The sequence below is a fragment of the Stegostoma tigrinum genome, chromosome 42, assembly GCF_030684315.1.
Source record: "Stegostoma tigrinum isolate sSteTig4 chromosome 42, sSteTig4.hap1, whole genome shotgun sequence".
NCBI classification, from domain to species: domain Eukaryota; kingdom Metazoa; phylum Chordata; class Chondrichthyes; order Orectolobiformes; family Stegostomatidae; genus Stegostoma; species Stegostoma tigrinum.
Genome location: NC_081395.1, coordinates 11,015,019 through 11,035,587, shown reverse-complemented (window position 1 = coordinate 11,035,587; position 20,569 = coordinate 11,015,019). Strand labels below are relative to the sequence as shown.

The following is a 20,569-nucleotide window of genomic DNA, read 5'->3' as shown; positions in this document are numbered from 1 at the left end:
TGTTGTCTGCAAGTCCCATCTTCACATTGAGATACCCTCCATCACGTTGTGTGGCTGTCCCATTATGCTGAATGGGATAGATTTCTAACAGCATCCATGAGCATTGTGGGCAGCAGAATTGTGGTCGACCACAATGTGTAGCACACTACCCAGCATATCCCCACTTGGTGGAGATATCGACTATGGATTCATCAATAGATATTTATTTCCAGATTCTTTATTGAATTTCAGATTCCACCATCTGCCAAGGTGGGCTTTGAATCTGGGTTCCTTGAACATCAGCTGAGTTTCTGGATTAATTGTCTAGCAATGCCTCCCTGAATGTTGTTGGACAGTTAAGTAACTAAGAATATGAAGGGCCCACAAATCCCCATCCTCCACAATGGGGAAACCCAGGACTTCAGCGTAAAAGACCAGGCTAAAGCATTCAGTTTCATCTTCATTCACCTTCAGCCAGAAGTGCTGAGTGGACAATCCATCTCATCGCCCTCCAGAGGACACCAACATCTCAGCTAATTCACTCCACACAATATGAATTAACAGCTGGAGCCACTGGATACTGCAAAAGCTATGGGCCCAGCAATGGTACCGAAGACACGTGCTTCAGAACTAGCTGCACTCCTTGACAAGTTGTTCCACAACAACTACATCACTGGTATCTATATGACAATATAGTGAGGTACCTATAAACAAAAAAAGCAGGACAAATCCAACCTGGTAAATAACTGTTGCTATGGTCCAGTTCCGTTATTGGTGATAGAGTACCCTCCAATTGAATGAATAAGTATGGCTTCAACAATGTTCAAACCTTTCATCCATCCAAGATAAAGTGGCCCATTTAATTGCCAGCCCATTCATCACCTTCAGTGTCGTCTCCCTCTATCACTGGTGCCCGGTGGCAGCAGGTGTACCGTCCTGCTTATACGACATCAATTTGCCAGGGCTCCTTCGACAGCACCTTCCAAATCCTCAACCTCTGCCATCTAGAAGGACAAGGGCAGAGTGTGCATGAGAACACCACGGCCTGCAGGTTGGCCTCCAGTCCACATCTCATTCTAACTTGGAACTACATTGCAGTTCCTTCATAGTTACTGGGTCGAAACCCTGGATTTCCTGGAGGTTGGAATGTCTGCTCTGGCCTGGAAGCTGTGGAACACCCATGCAGGAAAGTAGAAAGTAACCCTTCTTGCTGGACAGCTGGAATCGCCCCACAGATAGCAGAGAGGCAGTTGCAGTACGCCCAGTTTTGGTGCTGTAACTGAACGCATTGGAAGCATTGTCAACAGCTAGAGCTAAACTGGGGAAGGGACCATCTGCTTTCTACATCTTCCTCTCTTGCTCTCCCTTTTGTAAGAAGCTCCTTTTAAAACCTCCCACTTTTAACCAACCATTTTGACACCTGTCCTCATAGTTCTGCATGTGATTTGGCATCAAATATTGTTTGGTGTTCCGGCGATGCACCTTGGAATGTTAATGATATTGCAGTGTTATATAAATACAAGATGTTGACGCTGCTGCCCCCCACACTCATCCTTTTGTGTATGTGTCTTTTTGTCTCTCTCTCTCGTTTCAGTCAATGTTGGTGGCTACATCCAGGCAGTCCTCGACAGGAATCTGGCTGAGAACATCTCCCGCGTCCTCTATCCCAATGACAACGTGAGTTCCCGATTGCTCAGAGGGTGACTGGTACATGGCAAGCCACTCTGGGCTCCAGGAACCAGAGTGCGTCGCCATGACTTGCAGTGGGTCACCAGCCCCTAATGCAGTGCTGCCTAATGGCAGCAAGCTGTTCTTCCCACAGCTCAAGTTTCGCTGTGTGCTGCAGGCAGCTTTAAGCCTCACAGTCCTCAACATATTTAGTCAGAAAGCGTCAACAGTCTGTACCATGTAGCACAGATAAGGATATCCTCCAACTCCTTATCTGGTGGCCTGAGCAAAGCCTCTGGGTTAACAGGAAGCTGGGTTTGTTTATTTTTAACAGCTGCCTAGTGTTACAAATGTGACAAGCCGAGTGCACTGATAATTTTGTCCCACTGCTCCTGAAATAATATAAACTTGTTGATTCATTTTTCAAAATGACTATTTGTTTGTTAGCCAGAATTTTAAAAAAACCCAAAAGGCTCATTAAATGAACTCAAAATGATCCATTTTTATTATAAACAAACCTGTTGGTGAATGAAATGGCAGACACTGGTTAACACTTGATCTCTAAGACCAGAATTAGAACTACTTTCCCCTCAGTCCCTGAGAATTGGTCACTGTCCACTATTTCAGCTTTTGCCAGGCAGACAGAAACGCTTGTTGTGAAAACTGCATTAGGTTTGTAGTGGTTTCTGCTGGGAATAGGCTTTCAGGAAAGAGGCTTCTGCTCCAGGGGTGCTTCCTTCCCTCTCAGATCTGTTCTACAGACCCAGGAGCCAAAGTCGACAGAGAGAGTTGCTAGGCAATCATTAGCATGGTGACCCATAGTCCTCTCAAAGCCTGGTTTTTCTTCAGTGTCAGTAATGAAGACAATAAACCCCCTTTCTCATCTCCTTAAAAGCTTTGCTTAGCTGTTTTTCTCCCACCCCCACCCACCCACTTGATTTTCAGTAATAATAGCGGATGTCTTCATTTCCAAGCAATTACTTGGTTAAGTACATTTTTTAAATCCAGGAATTGGCCAAATAGTTATATCTTCCAGCTTTTCCAGGTAGTCTTTTTATATAAATGGGAATCCCCAACTCTAGAGACTGCTGCCATTCTCGAGACCCCTCTGGCTGACTGCTTCTCGCTATCTTGAAGAGATCATTTTTTGCATACAGTTATGTCTTCACCTGTCTCACCAATCTCTGCATGAACCTCTTGCTGTGTCTTTACCACTGTGTGTGTCATTCCTCTTTCATTCGTTGACCCTTCTCTTGCTTCCTTTTGTGCTAATTCCATCCCTGATAAGCGGTCACTCATGCATACTCTTTGATTCAGTCGCACTTGCTTCCCATGCAGCTGATTTCTATTTGTCGCTCTCACACCATCTTCCTCTACCCTGCTGCCACCCTATACCTTCGCCATCTCATTTCACCATCCTGATTTGTGCACACATCCCCACTGCTTCATGCTTCCAGCACTCAAGGCCGTTCAGCCCAGTTGTCGGTGCTAGCTTTTCACAAGAGCAATCAAGGTAGTACCACTCCTATGCCTTTCCCTCCAAATCTGGTTTCTCTTCAGAAAATAACTAGAATTTTGTTTTGGACGTCAGGATCGAACCTGCCTCTGCTGTATTCTCAGGCAGTGCATTCCAGACCCTAACTACCTATGCTTCAAAGGAACCTTTTCTCATGTTGTCCTTGCATCATTTGTCGTTTGACCTTCAATGATGTCCTGCAATGATGTCCTTGGACCCAGTGAGGACAGTTTCTCTCCACGTACTCCTCCCAATTGCATCGAGATTTTGAGCCACCTCAATCAGATTTCCCTTCGACCTTCTCCAAGTGTAATAGCTCTAGCTGCTTCAATCTATCATGTTTCTGGACACGTTCTCGTAATTTTTTTTTGGAGCCTTCCCAGACATACGGGATCCCAAACTTTGTTGTTGGAAGCATAACTCACTCTCTCCTTGTCTCTTGCTCCATCTCTCCACAGTTCTTTGAGGGGAAAGAACTGCGGCTGAAGCAGGAGTACTTTGTGGTCGCTGCTACTCTGCAGGATGTCATCCGCCGCTTCAAATCCTCCAAGTTTGGCAGTCGTGATGCTGTCCGGACCACCTTTGAGGCATTCCCCGACAAGGTAATGATTTGGCAGGAAGGGTGGGTGAACAGGAATCCCAGCTGTTCAGGCCATATAGGGGACATCTCCCTCCAACCCTAACATTTCCTGCCATCCCAAGAGTGAGTGAAGCTAGCTCTCAATTGACCCTGCAATAGTATTAGAACAGGAGTGTGTACAAGTACGAGATTTTGGTGATGATGATGTGATGGAGGATTCAGCCAAATGGCAGGGGAGGAATTGGGGAAATAGTAGAAGAAACAGAGTGTGTGTGGAGCAGGGCTGGCCACCGCAGTCACATCTGGGTCCAGCCTCGCACGCTGTCTTGTGTGCTGTCACTCGGTAAATTGAAAAGTGTGCTGAAATGTTGGAGCTGGGCGAAAGTACGCTTGGACAGAGCTGTTTAGTTTCAATCCCAATGTGCCTCAGGGAGATTGTTAGAGACTGTCCTGTTGATAAGTTAATCCTGTGGTAACTTTATCGGTACCTGTTTGGTGAGCATCAAATTCCTGCTGGGCAACGCTCTTTTGTCTTTTCTACCAGCCACTATCATCAAATAACCCTGGACCTTTGGACAAAACCCCGTGCTCAGCTGCTGTTTTTGTTCTCCAGCAAATCCAGCAGTTGTTGCCAATCCCAGTTGTGCTTTGCACTGAGACTCGCTGAACCATTTCTGAGCACGCTTAAGAGTCTACCCCATTGCTTTAAGAGTCTAAAGTAGGCCAGACCCGGTAAGGAGAGGGGATTTCCTTCACTAAAGCGCATTAGTGATCCAGATGGGCCTTTTGCAACAATCATTGCTGGTCTCTGTTACTGACTTGAGCTTTCAACTCGAGTTTTTCACTTCCACCATTGCCCTAGGAATCCTGTTCCATAGTTTGACCTCTATCACTGTTTGGACCTCTCTTTTTTCTGTTTGGTAGAGTGCTTTGGAAGTTGAGTGGGCTGTGCTGAGCAAGGTGTAACAGCTGATCAGAGCCATTCCTGCCCCTGTCTTTCCCCAACTATTCCCCACTCCTCCCCCCACCCATGGGTCATTGGTCATTAACCCCTCCAGACATTGGTGGTGGATTGGGCGATGGATTGGCCTCCACCTGTTTCTCTCACACCTCATTCCCATCCCTCCCACACTCCCCACCTTAGTGTCAGGGCTGATGGCTCCAGTGTGGAATGTAAATTGACGGAGCTGGTAATGTTTTGCATTTCTGTGCTTCTTTTCATGCCGACTAGCACCTTTATGGAGTCTACGTTATTGCGATGTGGAAACTTGACGGCTAACATCAGTGAGGTGTGAGCCTCTCTCCCCTGCAAAGCACTGGGATCTTTTGCACCCACCTGTGAGGACACACTGAGCCTCTGTTTAAACATTGCATCTGAAAGTTGGTGCCTCTGTAAACATCTCCCCTTAGGGCTGGCACTGGGCGTGTTACCTTGGGTGACAGTGCTAAAGCTCCCTGCATTGGAGCACTCTCCTTCTGATTTCATTGTCAACATACACTTATTATTTCTGTCTTTTGTTTTCCAGGTTGCCATTCAGCTGAACGACACCCATCCTGCCCTCGCAATCCCAGAACTCATGAGGCTACTGGTGGATATTGAGCACTTGAGCTGGGAGAAGGTACAGACCCCAGTTAGCAGCCTCAAGAGCATTGGGGAAGGGTAGCAGTGTGGGATCTCTTGCCTTGCGAGTCCTTTAAAACATTCCACATTCACTGAATTGTGTCCCTGGGCAATCACAGGTATCTGTTACGTGCATGGGAGGATCCCAGCAGCAGTAGGTGAATGAAAGAGTAATCTTTTTCTTTTGTGGTAGTGAAGCTGAAGGTGGAAGCCTGTAGACAGGCATTCTCACTCAAAGTGTCTCTCAGAGGCGTGGATAGTCAAGGTCTTTCCCCCAGGGTAAGGGAGTCTAAAACCATTGGCCATAGGTTTAAGATGAGTGGTAACATTTAAAAGGGGCCTAAGGGGCAACGTTTTTCCACTCAGAGGGTACTGTATGTATGGGAGTTGATACAATTACAACATTTAAAAGGCATCCAGATAGGTGTATGAATAGGAAGGGTTTAGAGGGATTAGGGCCAAATGCTGGCAAATGGGACTAGATTAATTTAGAATATTTGGTTGGCTTGGATGAGTTAGGCCAAAGGGCCTGTTTCCATGCTGTACAACTCTCTGACTCGAAGTGGGCAATTCAGCCTGTATCTGCTTGGGCTTTATGCCCACTTTCCTGCCTTTTCCCCATAACTCTTGATTCCCTTGCTGATTAAACATCTGTCTATTTCAATCGTGAATATACTCAATGACCCACCCTCAGCATCACTCTAGTAAAGAATTCCAGACTCACTCCCCTCTGAGAGCAGTATCAACCAGGCAAGCCCTCACTGAGATTAATTTTTTTAACAAAAATAACTCCAACTGGTTTGTAATTATCACGTTTTCAACCCTGCAATGATAATCTTAAAGAGTACAGTAGGTTAATAAATCACCCCTTTGCTGAACAGTCAGGAAGAGTTGAGGGTATTAAAAGCTGAAGAATCTAGAATAAGGTCTTCGGAGATGAAGAGGTGAATCTCAGAATTATTGCAGTGCAGAAGGAGGCCACTCTGCCCATTGTGTTGATGCCATTTTGCCGAATGAGCATCTCACCCAGCGCTCTTCCCCTAGCTTGTCCCCATAACCCTGAACATTGTTCCATTTTTGACAGTAGTTCCATTTCAGATAACTGTCTCTTTTCCTGTTGAATGCCTACGTAGAACCTGCCTCCTCCACAACCTGAGATAGCAGCTGTGTGCTGCATGTCCTGGGCTGCAGTGCCTATCTTAATCCCACATTGTAAAACTTTGTACCATGATTAGTACCTCAGGAGCCGAGGATAGCATAGACAGTCACACCGACTCTTGTGCAACCTTCATTATCCCGTCCGATTGGGATAATCTCAATGATCCCATAGCCTTGATCAGAAAATTGTATTCACCAGGTATTTAGTGGTATCATCACCCTATCCTCCCCATAGACTGAGAGCAAGACTAGGGGTCATAAATGTAAGGCACACACAATGTATTCACCACCACATTGTGCATAGTCCCTGCTAGCAAAATTCATGATTGATCGATTGATATTGGGATTTATTCTCTTTTTCTCTCTGTCCTTACACTCTGCATTTTCTGTCTTGTTTTGATCTGTTGTGTTCTTTCCCCTCATTCCCCCGCTCACTCTCCTAATGTTTGCACTTTCTCTTAAATGCTCTGGTTCTTGCTTCATGTTTGGTATCTCATTCATTCTCTCGTACTCTCCTGCCACATCTGTCTGTCTTCCCTCATGGCCCCTGTCTCCCTTGTGCCGGCTCTCGCTGCTTTAGGCCTGGGATGTCACGACCCGTACCTGTGCCTATACCAACCACACGGTGCTGCCCGAAGCCCTGGAGCGCTGGCCTGTCCATCTCTTTGAGTCACTGCTGCCGCGGCATCTCACTATTATCTACGAGATCAACAGGAGGCACTTGGAGGTAAGTCTGACCCTTCTTACTTGGGCAAAGTGGGGAAAAATGTCAACTCGTGCAGTGTCCCAGAAAGAATAAATGTTATCGCAATGTTGAGAGAGCTCTGAAATGCAGACGTTGTCCAAATGAGTGAATTGTCGAAGTTGCAGATACAGCAAGTAAGTAGGAAAGCTAGTAGAACCTTACCATTAATCATGGGGGAGAATTGAAAACAGACGTAGCGAGATTATGCTTCAGTTATACAGGACACTGGTCAGACCTTATCTGGGCTACTGTGTACAGCATTGTATCTTTATTTAAGGAAGGATCCAGATGTGTTCCAAATAGTGAAGCAAAGGTTTACTCGACTAATACTTAGCAATATCAGGAAAGGTTGGACAGGCTGAGTTTATATCCACTGGAGTTTAGAGCAAAAGGTGAACTGATTGAAAGGTCTAAGATTCTGACGGAACTTGACTGGGTGGATGAGGAGATTGTTTCCTCTTTTTGAGAGATCTTGATTGAAGGGGAACAGCTTACAAATAAATGGTCACCTGTTTAAGATCAAGATGAGAATTCCTTCTCTGACAGTCAGGAGACTTCAAAGACCTCCCTGTCAAAGGGAGGCAGGGGTTGAACATTTGTATCTGCCTTGCCTTAAAATTATTCCAAGGGAGCAGAGATGGTTGTGAGCCAACAGGAATGTGGAGTAATCAGATCTGCCGAAACCTTACTGAAAGGCAGACCAAGTTGCTGCGTCCTGCTCCTGATTTGTATGTTCACACGGTTTACAGCAAGTATGAGTGCCCAGGAGGCCTCACCCTGTGTTTGTTGGGCTGCTGTAATCTGTGCCATTAGAGTGCATGTGGAGTGGTATCGACATACTTCTCATTAGGCCACTCAGCCCCTCAAAGCTGTTTCAAAATGTCTGATCTGCACCCAGTTGATTCTCAGCCGAGAGGGAGCGGTACACCCGTGGGTCCTTGTGGGGGATGGGTTGATTTGCCTGCCAGCCTGGGTTTACCGGGGCTATGGTTGTGGTTTCAGGCCCCCCATCCCCGTCGCCACCACTACTATTGTTTCCCCTTCTACAGACATTTGGATAGGTACATGAGCAGGAAAGGTTTAGAGGGATCTCAACAAAACATGGGCAAGTGGGATTGGTTTAGTTTGTGAACCTTGATTGGCATGGGCAAGTTGCACGAAAGGATGTATTTGTGCTTTATGACTCTGTGCCTCTATAGAACGTTGCTCGGATATACCCAGGAGACAACGACCGACTGCGCCGCATGTCGCTGATCGAGGAAGGAGCTATCAAGAGGATCAACATGGCTCACCTGTGCATTGTTGGGTCTCATGCTGTGAATGGAGTTGCCCGCATCCACTCTGAGATCCTGAAAAAGACCATGTAAGTTGTCCAAGCAACAGCAGCAGGGTGTCTCGGGCAGCCACATCACTGAGAGGGTTAGGCCCTTGGACCTTCTGTGTGATCTCCGTATTACCTGCCATTGTCCTGTATCTGTTGATCTCTGATGTAAAATTAACAAATGACTGAGCAATGGTTGCTGTTTGTGGATGGGACTTCCAAATTCCTGTTCGCCACCCACTTGGGCTTCTAACACCTCACCCTTAGCAGCTTTGAGTGAGGTTCTGTCATGCTGCAACTCAACTGAGATCAAAGTCATGTAAACACACTGGGAAGGTAGACCTGGAGTTAGGGAGGAGACAGAATGTGCATTGACATAGCACTGTCATGACCACTGGCAGCCCAAAGCCCATCAGTGCCAGGACTATTTTAATGTACCTGTCCTGGGTACCTTTTTGATGGAGGCAGTGTTTGGGGGCGGGGGGGGGGGGATGTGGATGGAGGTTTACCCCATATCTCACCCTGTGCCGAGCCCTTTTAGGAGTGTTTTTTGGAGGACAGTGTAGAGAGGGCTTTACTCTGTATCCAACCCGATGTTGTACTGGTTCCCCTGTTGAGAAACTTGGAGATTCGGTCAAGGTTTTTGAAATCATGAAAGGTTTTGACAGTGTAAGTTTGGAGAAACAGTTTTGCTGACAGCATACTCAGAGGAGATGAGTCTTGACCAATTGGCAAAGGAAGCAGAAGCAGCATAATGAAGGTGAATTTTTTTAACTGAAAGATGCAGGATGTGCTTTCGACAGGGCAATAGATACAGTAATCCTCAAAGGAGAGTTGCATAAGTACTTGAAGTGGTTGAAGATTAGAGATATTGGGACTATGTTGGACAGCTTGCTGTGACTAACTCAATTGCTCTTCAAAAGAGCTAGCATAGAGTTGTTAGGCTGAATGGTCTTTTGCTGTGCTATTTAGTGAAAAGAGGCCGGTCTTGGGACAGAAATTCACCCCTGGGCTTAGAAAAGGGTTTTGGGCCTCTGTTGCCTTGGTGTAGTCCCAAACCCTTCCTCAACTGCACCAGGGTGCTACATCTAGGGCCATTCAGGAAGACATTCGAGTGCGACATGGGGAGGCTATGTAGCTGTTTTGAAAAGGGACTGGAGCTTTAATTTCACCTGCACTTCTCTGTCTACAACCCTGTCTCATGTCGTTCTAGATCGGAGAGGTCATGGGTTTGGGAACGTTTTAAGGAGCCTTGGTGAATTGCTGCAAAGCATTTTGTAGGTGGTCCAGTTGCTGTTGCGGAGGGTTGGTGGTCCTGAGTCTTACTTGATCTCGTTGGTAAAAGCTTTGAGTGGATAATGCTGACTGAGAGCCCCTCCCTACCACCGACTCATCGCCGGATGCCGTTATGACTGTGTCGGCCTCTGCCTTCTAAAATCTTTACTTATTCTTCCTTGCAGCTTCAAAGATTTTTATGAGATCGAGCCTGAGAAGTTTCAGAACAAGACAAACGGGATAACCCCACGTCGCTGGCTGGTGCTGTGTAATCCTGGCCTGGCTGATGTCATTGCCGAGGTAACAACTTGTGCAGGTCACTTTCTGAAATGGGAGCAAGTGCTGCAGGCAGCCGGGGATTTCTGGTGAGAACATAATAGGTGCCTCTTGGGTAATGGTGTAATCTCACTCAGTGTGTCAGTCCAATGGTGGTCCTGATGCTGTGGCTCCTTAGCAAGCATCTAGGATTTACTATTACCGTCCAACACTCTGTTTGTATTAATACGTGGAGAGTCCAGACTCTTGGCATCGTAGAATCCCAACAGGGTGGGAAGAGGCCATTTGGCCCATCAAGTCCATACCAACCCTCCGAAGAGCGTCCCACCCAGACCCAACCCCCAACCTATCCCTGTAACCCTGCGTTTCCTATGATTACTCCACCTAGCCTGCTCATCTTTGGACTGTGGGAGGAAACCGGAGCCCCCAGAGGAAACCCACGCTGACGTGGGGAGAATGTACAAACTCCACAGAGACAGCGACTCGAGGGTGGAATTGAACCTGGGCCCTGCTGCTGTGAGGCTGCCGTGCTAACCACTGAGCCAGTGTGCCGCCCTTAGAAATGGAATAGTCCCAACTATTCATGTACTCCCAATTTGATGTCACAAAGCAATATGTCCTAAAACAGGCTAACTATAAGCTGGGTTTTGCAGTTTCTCTCTCCACCAACAACCCCCTGCCCCCGCCCAACCTGCTCCCCACTTTCCTCCTCCTGAACTTACTCTTCCTTTCTCCTCCTCGTCTGTCAGAAAATTGGTGAAGATTATATCTTTGACCTGGATCAATTGAAGAAGTTGCTGTCATTCGTCAATGATGAAGGGTTTATTCGAGCTGTGGCTAAAGTGAAACAGGTAATTAACTCTTCCCCTCCCTTTAGTATACCAAGGGGAAACCAATAGGCTCAAACTGCTGAATTTCATTGATTCATTAAAACCCTGGCTTCATGCCAGTCGAGGATTGTGGGATGTGAACGTGGAGCTGTGAGCCTGAAATTCCAAATACAGATCATAAGCCAAAGAGGGAAGTTTTTGAACCTGCAAGAGCAAAGCTGGCTCTTGGGAAATAAAGTGCCGTCCGGGAACAGTGCCAGGAAAAGGGACAGTTGATGGATAGTGACAGCAAGAAGGGTTTATCTCAGTGGAGTTGCTAGGAGGACGTCCTGGAGCAGTAACGGATGGTGCTCACTGGATGAGGGAGGTTTGTGAGAAACAGCTTTGCATAAAGCAGCAACACCAGGTCTCCCAACAGGGTCAGGTAAAAGCAGCAGCTGGGCGATATACAGACCTGAGGAAAGGCCTGTGTGTTTATCCACGTTGTCTATCGTGACCCAGTGCTGCACAGCCAACAAAACATTTTATTGAAGTGCAGTGACTGGTGTACAGTAGGAAAGGTGGCAGTCAGTTTGTGCACAGTGAGATCCTGCAAGTGTCACCGACTAGGTGCTCCCCACCTAAGACTAACGGGAAGATCAATATTGACTTAAGAGGCTGGGAATAATTGCCCCTGCTGTTCCACCATTAGCGTCTGTGTGGCTATTATATCTACTTGACAGGGCAAAAGGAACCTTAGGTTAGAAGATGGCACTTCAAACAGTATGGCACTGCCCTCCACTCTGCCCCCCCCCCTCCACGGCTGCCGCCAACTGCAGCGCGTTGACTTGTACCATAGAATCAGAATGATTCTGAACTGAACTTTCTGTAGGACTAAACCTTGTCGCCAGGCATCCATACTCTTTTTGTTTAGAAATGTTTTGATTGCTATAAAACCTGTGACACGGATTCAAATACTGTAATGCCGCTGAACCTGGGGCCATGGATTTGAGACAGTCTCTAATGAAGAGCCAGGAAACCCAGAACCAGCACCTTCACCCAGAGAATGGAGAGAATGTGGGAACTGCTCCCCCAGACAGTGATGGAGATGAATCGAATCTATGTACTTAAGGTGGGCTGGGGAGACGCTCGATAAACACATGAGGGAGAAAGAAACAGAAGGGGGAGAGTGATGGGGTGAGATGAAGAGGGAGGAAGGAGTGAGTGAACAGCCAGCACAATCTATTGTCTCTGCTGTGTTGCAGGAGAATAAGCTGAAATTCTCTGTGTACCTGGAGAAGCAATACAAGGTGAAGATCAACCCCAACTCCATGTTTGATGTGCAGGTCAAGCGCATCCACGAGTACAAAAGGCAGCTGCTGAACTGCCTCCACATCATCACCTTCTACAACCGTGAGTCCTGACTGCAATATAAGGGAGGGCGAGGTTTGTGGCCTGGGTCCCCAGGGAGGCTAAGAGAGCCCTGCCTCTGAATAGGGAAGCTTGTAGTGTGGGTTTCTGCACCTTCCTGGGGGTTTCTGAGCTTGTGGGTTACTTGAGCTTTCAGAGAAAGCAGGTTTAATTCATTCACTGGGATGTAGGCATCAATGGCTAGGCCAGTATTTACTGTCCATCTCTAATTGCCCAGAGGACTGTGGGTTTAGTGCCACATGTAGCCCAGACCAGGTAATGATGGCAGGTTCCTTCCCTAACAGGCATCAGTGAATCAGATGGGTTTTCCCGACAATCAACAATGGATTCATGGTCGTCATTGGACTCTTAACTCGGATCTTTTTACCAAATTCAAATTCAATTTGCTGTGGTACGATTTGAACTTGGATACCCAGAACGTTACTGAATCTTTCAATTAACAGTCCACTGATAATACCACCAGACCATTACGTTGTGAGTTGCATTCCTGTTATTTCCATCCCACTGTCACTAACCCGCCCCACCCCCTCCACAGCTCCATCCCAGTTTCCTCTCAGTCCCAGCAGCCTTGCTGTTCTGAGTTCAGTTAGCAGTATGATCTAGTCTGGCGGAATCTATTTGGGTTTTGAGTGGGGGGAGGGTGTCATAACTGTGAAAAAGTTATCCCCTCCTAATGATTGAACCCCGTCCCGTACAAAGCTCCTTGTAGGGCTGATGTTACAGATCTGTCAGTGTGGTTCACTGAGATGGACCCTCACTGAAAATACAATACTGTAGATGCTTTCTGATGTGAGATGAGCATGATGAGCTGGAATCAACAGAAGGGTCTGGCAGCGTCTGTGGCGCGAGGAACAGGTAAACCTTCAGGTCAGTGGCATCCTGTCAGATCTGGAAAGTGTTTACAGCGCAGCAGACTTTGAGCGGGTGAAGAGCGAAGAGGAGTTGTAGACAAAATGGAAAGCTTGCTGAGGTTTGGATTGTGGGGGGAGAGACCAAGTGATGATTGGTGTCAGGAAAAAGAAGTTATTGACAGGATAGAAGGAAAGAAACCAAAGCTGTGCAGAAGAGGTATGAATAGCAACAGCCGATATGTTACCAACACCATTCTACCCCACTTCCCTCTGCCTGGAGGGTGAACTGAAGTTATTGAAAGTCTCCGTGGACCCTATAAGCGTACAAGGTGCCTCATGGAGAGGTGAGCTGCTCCTCCTCACGTTTCCGTCAAATTTCGATGCAGGCTGAGGACAGGGAGCTCAGAGTGGGAATGGGACTGAGGATTGAAGGGTCAGGAATTTTGCACCGAGCGGAGGTGGTCTCCGCAAAGCAGTCGCCCAGCATTGGTGAGCTGAGGTGGTGAGCAGCAGGCACGGTGTACGGGATTGAAAGGCATACGTGTTAATGGCCGCTCGGCCTTGAAGGAGTGTTTGAGAGCAGTGGCGACTTGTCACCAGTGCTGAAACTTTTGTATTGTTACAGGCATCAAGAAGGAGCCGAATAAGCAGTACACTCCTCGCACCATCATGATTGGAGGGAAGGTATGGATATTTCAACAGTACGCCCCCTTCTTCCTTCGCTTTCTGCTTAATGGGAGGCCCTTATGTCACTGCCTAAATGCCCAGAGCTCCAGGTGAATGTTCTGAGGAAATTGTTCAAGTCCAGATGGTGAAATTTGAATTCAGCAAAAATCTAGTATTAAAAAGGCTGCCTATTGGTAGCTGTGTAACATAGAACATAGAACATAGAACATAGAACAATACAGAGCAGAACAGGCCCTTCGGCCCTCAATGTTGCGCCGACCTGTGAACTAATCTGAGCCCATCCCCCTACACTATCCCATCATCATCCATATGCTTATCCAAGGACTGTTTAAATGCCCCTAATGTGGCTGAGTTAACTACATTGGCAGGCAGGGCGTTCCACGCCCTTACCACTCTCCGAGTAAAGAACCTGCCTCTGACATCTGTCTTAAATCTATCACCCCTCAGTTGGTAGCTATGCCCCCTCGTACAAGCTGACCTCATCATCCTCGGAAAAAGACTCTCACTGTCTGCCCTATCTAATCCTCTGATCATCTTGTATGTCTCTATTAAATCCCCTCTTAGCCTCCTTCTCTCCAATGAGAACAGACCCAAGTCCCTCAGCCTTTCTTCATAAGGCAACATCCCTGGACTGACCTATCCCCTCCCTACCTATACTCTCTTCACCTATCTTCTTTTCTCTCCATCTTCAGTCCGCCTCCCCCTCTCTCCCTATTTATTCCAGAACCCTCACCCCATCCCCCTCTCTGATGAAGGGTCTAGGCCCGAAACGTCAGCTTTTGTGCTCCTGAGATGCTGCTTGGCCTGCTGTGTTCATCCAGCCTCTCATTTTGTTGTCCAACATCCTGGTAAATCTCCTTTGCAGCTTTTCCAATGCTTCCACATCCTTCCTGTAATGGGGTGACCAGAACTGCACGCAATATTCCAAGTGAGGCCACACTAGCGTTTTGTACAGTTGCAGCATGACAGCACGGGTCCGAAACTCAATCCCTCTACAAATAAAACTTAACACACCGTAAGCCTTTTTAACAGCACTATCAACCTGGGTGGCAACTTTCAGGGACATGGACACCAAGATCCCTCTGCACATCCACACTACCAAGAATCTTTCCATTGACCCAGTATTCTGCCTTCCTATTATTTGTCCCAAAGTGAATCACCTCACATTTATCTGCATTGAACTCCATTTGCCACCCTTTCAGCCCAATTCTGCAGTTTATCCAAGTCTCCCTGCAACCTGCAACATTCTTCCACAGAAGGATTCTCCTTCTCAACCCCATCCTCTGTCTGGGTACCTTCAGTTTAAACCACCCATCAGTTGTCTCTCTCATGACCATCGCCAGTTGTCATAAAAATCCATCTGTTTCACTGAATACCCACCAGGGAAGGAAATCTGTCACCCTTACCCTGTCTGAGGCACATGTGAGTCCAAACCTGCAGCAATGCAGTTGACTCTTAACTGACATCTGGTCAGTTAAGGATGGGCAATAAATGCTGCCCATGTCCCATGGACAAACTTTGACAAATCATTAAACAATTCAATGGACCTGAAATGTGTCTCAGCTGCAGAGGAGTTGATTAATGCCGTGCTGCAGTGTGAAGAGCCTTCGTTACTTTATAATCTAACCCTGTACTGTCCCAGTCATGGGAGTGTTTGGCAGAGTCAGCTTTACTTGCAGTTAACGAGAGTAGAGAGCGCTTTACTCTGTATATAAAGCATGTTGCCCCTGTCCTGGGAGGCTTTGCTCAGGACAGTGTAGAGGAGGCTTTACTCTGTGTCTAACCCTGAGCTATTCTTGCCCTAAAGTGTTTGATGGGGACAGTGTGGAGGGAGCTTTACTCTGTATCTAACCCTGTAATGTCGCTTGGAGAGTTTGAGGGGGATGGTTTGGAGGGCCCTCTTACTCTATATGACACAAAATGGTGTCCGTCTTATTGGCGTAGTAAAGGAGGCTCTCGGTGCCACTTATCACCTTGTTCTGATCTTATTGGCTGCTCTTCAATCTCTTGGTCCCTTTCTCTCCTATATCTTCCCCGTTGATCGTTGTCTCTGTCCCTGCCTCACAGTCGTTTGTCTCTTCTGTCCCTCACAGGCAGCCCCAGGTTACCACATGGCCAAACTCATCATCAGGCTCATCACGGCCATCAGCGATATCGTAAACAATGATCCGATAGTGGGTGATCGACTGAAAGTTATCTACCTGGAAAACTATCGGGTGTCGCTTGCTGAGAAAGGTTTGTTATCATCTCTCGGTCTCTGTCTAGCCTCTGTCAGGGTAGATGTGCATTCCCATGGCTTTGGAAGCTTCCAAATCCCAACAGAGAGGGCTTGCATTCAACATCTCTGCCAAAAGCATGTGGCCCCTGCTGTGCAACAAGATTGGTGTAGCAGTTCAGCTGTCATGCGATGGCCACTGTGGTTGATTTGCCAGCTAAAATGGAGCTTGTGCATCTTTTCTTTTTGTATCACTTTGCCTTTCCTGCCCATCCTTTGGCCTGCCCTTTATATGGGCTGTTTGAGGTCAACCATGTTGCACATGCGCCAAGCTGGGTAAAAGATTCCTCTCCTGAAGGACATTGTGAACTAGGTGTGCTATTCCACGCTCTGCCATCTATGTGGTGTGTGTGTGTGTGTGTGTGTGTGTGTGTGTGTGTGTGTGTGTGTGTGTGTGTGTGTGTGTGTGTGTGTGTGTGTGTGTTTAAATTCCCTGGCTCCTTTTTACTGGGATTTGAGCTCCCATCTGTCTGGAGGATTGGTCAGTGTCTCTTGACTACTCAAATTGCCATCATGTTAGTGTTCCTCCAGTAACACCAAGTCAGAATCCTGATACTCCCTCTCTAACAGCACTGTGGCGTGTCCCCACACCCGAAACCTGTCACTGTTCAAGAAGGAAGCTTGATCCCTCTCGGGGATGGGCAACAAACATTGGCTTAGCCAGCAATGCTCACAGTTCAGGAACGATTATAGAGCTTGGAGTAGAGTAGAATCCCTACAGTCTGGAAATAGGCCCTTCAGCCCAACAAGTCCACACCAAGTGTCAGAGCATCCCACCTATAACCTTCCCCCCCCCCTCCCAAAATCTACACATCCCTGGGCACTATGGGACAATTTAGCACGGCCAATCCACCCTAACCTGCACATCCCTGGATACTATGGGACAATTTAGCACGGCCAACCCACCCTGACCCGCACATCCCTGGGCACTATGGGGACAATTTAGCACGGCCAGTCCACCCTAACCCGCACATCCCTGGGCACTATGGGACAATTTAGCACGGCCAACCCACCCTAACCTGCATATCCCTGGGCACTATGGGACAATTTAGCACGGCCAATCCACACTAACCTGCACATCCCTGGACACTATGGGACAATTTAGCACGGCCAATCCACCCTAACCCGCACATCCCTGGACACTATGGGACAATTTAGCACGGCCAACCCACCCTAACCTGCACATCCCTGGACACTATGGGACAATTTAGCACGGCCAACCCACCCTAACCTGCACATCCCTGGACACTATGGGACAATTTAGCACGGCCAACCCACCCTAACCTGCACATCCCTAGGCACTATGGAACAATTTAGCACGGCCAATCCACCCTAACCTGCACATCCCTGGGCACTATGGGACAATTTAGCACGGCCAACCCACCCTAACCTACACATCACTGGGCACTATGGGACAGTTTAGCACGGCCAATCCACCCTAACCTGCGCATCTTTGGACTGTGGGAAGAAACCGGAGCACCCGGAGGAAACCCACGCAGACACTGGGAGAATGTGCAAACTCCACACAGACAGTCGCCCGAGGGTGGAATTGAACCTGGGTTCCTGGTGCTGTGAGGCGGCATTGCTAACCACTGAGCCACTGTGCCACCCTTTCTGCAGGATTGTGTCCACACGTATACCTCCTGTATCTCTCTCTGTTTTTTTATATATGTCTCTCAAGCACACATGCCCGTGAGGGGGCAGATTAGAGAGTGGGTGCAAGTATGTGTCAGAGAGAGAGAGCATGTGAGAGTGGAGTGAGTGTGAATCTGAGAGTGTAAAGCCCACGTGCAACAAGAGCATGCGAGCATGCGACTGAGTGTACTCCAGTTGCTTGTTAGCCTGATGTTCTATGCACAGTGTGAGAATGTAAAGTGCTGCCCTCACTTAGCCGTACAGAACCATTGTCTGTCTGCCTCTTTCTTATGGTCCCACTCTCTACTGCAAGTCTTCTCTTCCTCACACTCACTCACACACTTTGTCTTTGTGTCTCCCTCTCCATCCCTGTACACTTCACCTGTATGCCCTCTGTCTCACTCCGTGACTCTCTCTCTCTTCTAACCGCCGGCCTGTGTCTGTCTGTCTGTCTCTCTCATTTCCCCACCCCCACCTTGTGTCTGTGTGTCTTTCTCTCTCTCTCTCTCTCTCTCTCTCTCTCTCTCTCTCTGTATATATGTGCGTGCACCTCTCTCTGTCCCCCTCTCTGTCTCTAATTCACTGTCTGTGCCTCTCGTCTTGCAGTGATCCCAGCTTCTGACCTCTCGGAACAGATCTCCACTGCTGGTACTGAGGCATCAGGAACTGGTAACATGAAGTTCATGCTGAATGGCGCCCTTACCATCGGCACCATGGACGGTGCCAATGTGGAGATGGCTGAGGAGGCCGGCCAGGAGAACTTCTTCATCTTTGGCATGCTTGTGGATGAGGTGGACGCCATGGACAGGAGGGGGTAAGGGTGCAGGCAAAAGGCTGGCAGCCCAGGCCTCATGGCTGGGAGCAGAGCTCATTGGGTGCCAGTGAAGCAGAGCGATTGATGTGGAATGTGAGAGATGGCACAGCAAGAAGGGTGGTTAGGAGTGCCACTGACTCTGTTGAATGGAGGATGTGGAACTCGGAGCGCAATGTAAAAGTCCAAGTTGTAGCGAAAGCCTAGTCAGCAGAGAGCAAGGCGGGCCATCCGCCTGTTTAAGCCTCATGTGGGTACTGAGAGCATACCCCTGGCTCAGGTACTGGAGCAATGGCATTCTCTGAACATAATCAGGTTGGCTTTTCAGGAGAGCTTGTGGTGGGACATGGACAGCTCCCCATCATTGTCCAGCTGGCTGTTATTCCAGTCAGAATTAGCGGCAGGAGCAGGCCATTCAGCTCTTCAGGATCTATGTCACTGCTCGATAAGATTGTAGTCGAAGCTATCTTGCCTCAACTCTGGATTTCGGCCTTTAACTCCCTCCTCTCCACCCGTCCACCCCCTCATTGTCCTTAAACTCTTGCCTCCCTTGTCAAACCTACCTCTGTCTTCAATACTTGAGGACTTTCCCACCTCTGCTCTGTGGAAAAGAGTTGCTTCTGTGAGAAAATAATTGTACTTGCCTCTATTTTGAATGGAAAACTTCTTATTTTATCATTGTCCTGACCCCTGCCCACTGTACCATTCTCCCTTACAAGGGGCAGCATCTTCTCAGCATCCTCCCTGTCAAGTTCTGTCATGTGGCCTGAGGAGATCACCTATAATCCTTTCCAACTTCAACAGATCCAGACCCATCCCAGATTGGCCTTCACTCACAGGGGAAGCCCTTCATCCAAGGAATTGGTCCATCTCTGAACTGTTTCAAACACCTCTGTGTCCTTCCTTGAGTGAGGAGATCCAACAGGTAGCTCAGGCGGGCGTATGACTGCTCTGTACGCCTATAGCAGGCTGTATGTTGGGAAGTAGGACTGTGATTAGCATAGGGGATGTTGGTAAGGTGTTGGTGCAATCCATGCTGTGGTCCAGTTTCCAGCTGGCAGCCTGGGCTGCAGCATGCCAGGGAGGGCATCTGTAGGGTGCAGGTTGTGGTTGTCTTGGGCATTGGGACAGTGTGGTGTTATTTCTGCTCTGATGCTAGGCCCCCTTTGCTAAGCAGTGTGCTCTACTTTGGGATTTTGCAGCTACAACGCCCGATCCTACTACGAGCGTCTGCCTGAACTCAAGTTGGCCATTGACCAGATCAGCAGTGGATTCTTCAGCCCAAAGGAGCCCGACCTCTTCAAGGACATTGTCAACATGTTGATGCACCATGACAGGTGAGGGCACATTACTGCCTGGGTGGATGGAAGGCTGGTGCTGCTCTGAGTGTGGGGGCGGGCTTGGAGATGCTCAGACCTCTCTGCCTGTCAGTGGGATTACTCTTGGAGAGACAAGGGACTACAGGAGTGTTGAGGATCTACTGTGTGTGTGTGTGTGTGTGTGTGTGTGTGTGTGTGTGTGTGTGTGTGTGTGTGTGTGTGTGTGTGTGTGTGTGTGTGTGTGTGTGTCTGAGGTGCTCACTCTTTTGAGGTAGTTCATTGTGGGATCAAACCCCCACTCCAGACCATTGATTGCTTAACTCCAGCCCAACATCCCAGGGTCAGGGCTGAGGGAGCGCCATGCTGTTGGAAGGTCAGCACTGAGGGAGCCCTGCCCTGTAGGAGGATTGGCAGTGAGCCAGCACTGTGCTGTCAGGAAACAATTTGTTGTACAATCTCCTAAGGCAATATGAGGCACAGGTCACCAAAAATTTGGCCATTTCAAAGAATGTCAAAAAGGAAGGAGAGAGCAAGAGGCAGAGAGCTTTATGGCTAGAGTCCTGAACATTGAGTGCCTGATATCTGAAGGAACAGCCCTAAATGCAGTAGCAA

At 48.1% G+C, this 20,569-nt stretch overlaps 1 protein-coding gene across 1 annotated transcript in view; it reads left to right on the top strand.

Moving 5' to 3' along the window:
• LOC125449251 (glycogen phosphorylase, muscle form) overlaps nt 1-20,569 on the top strand; it is a 79,499-nt gene that overhangs the window by 52,251 nt on the left and 6,679 nt on the right. Inside the window, exons 7-18 of the mRNA XM_059641450.1 lie at nt 1,574-1,656; nt 3,622-3,765; nt 5,270-5,362; nt 7,103-7,249; nt 8,467-8,630; nt 10,049-10,163; nt 10,889-10,990; nt 12,214-12,361; nt 13,856-13,914; nt 16,011-16,152; nt 18,434-18,641; nt 19,841-19,975. Coding sequence (XP_059497433.1) covers nt 1,574-1,656; nt 3,622-3,765; nt 5,270-5,362; nt 7,103-7,249; nt 8,467-8,630; nt 10,049-10,163; nt 10,889-10,990; nt 12,214-12,361; nt 13,856-13,914; nt 16,011-16,152; nt 18,434-18,641; nt 19,841-19,975 — 1,540 coding nt within the window. The remainder of the gene's footprint in view (nt 1-1,573; nt 1,657-3,621; nt 3,766-5,269; nt 5,363-7,102; nt 7,250-8,466; nt 8,631-10,048; nt 10,164-10,888; nt 10,991-12,213; nt 12,362-13,855; nt 13,915-16,010; nt 16,153-18,433; nt 18,642-19,840; nt 19,976-20,569) is intronic.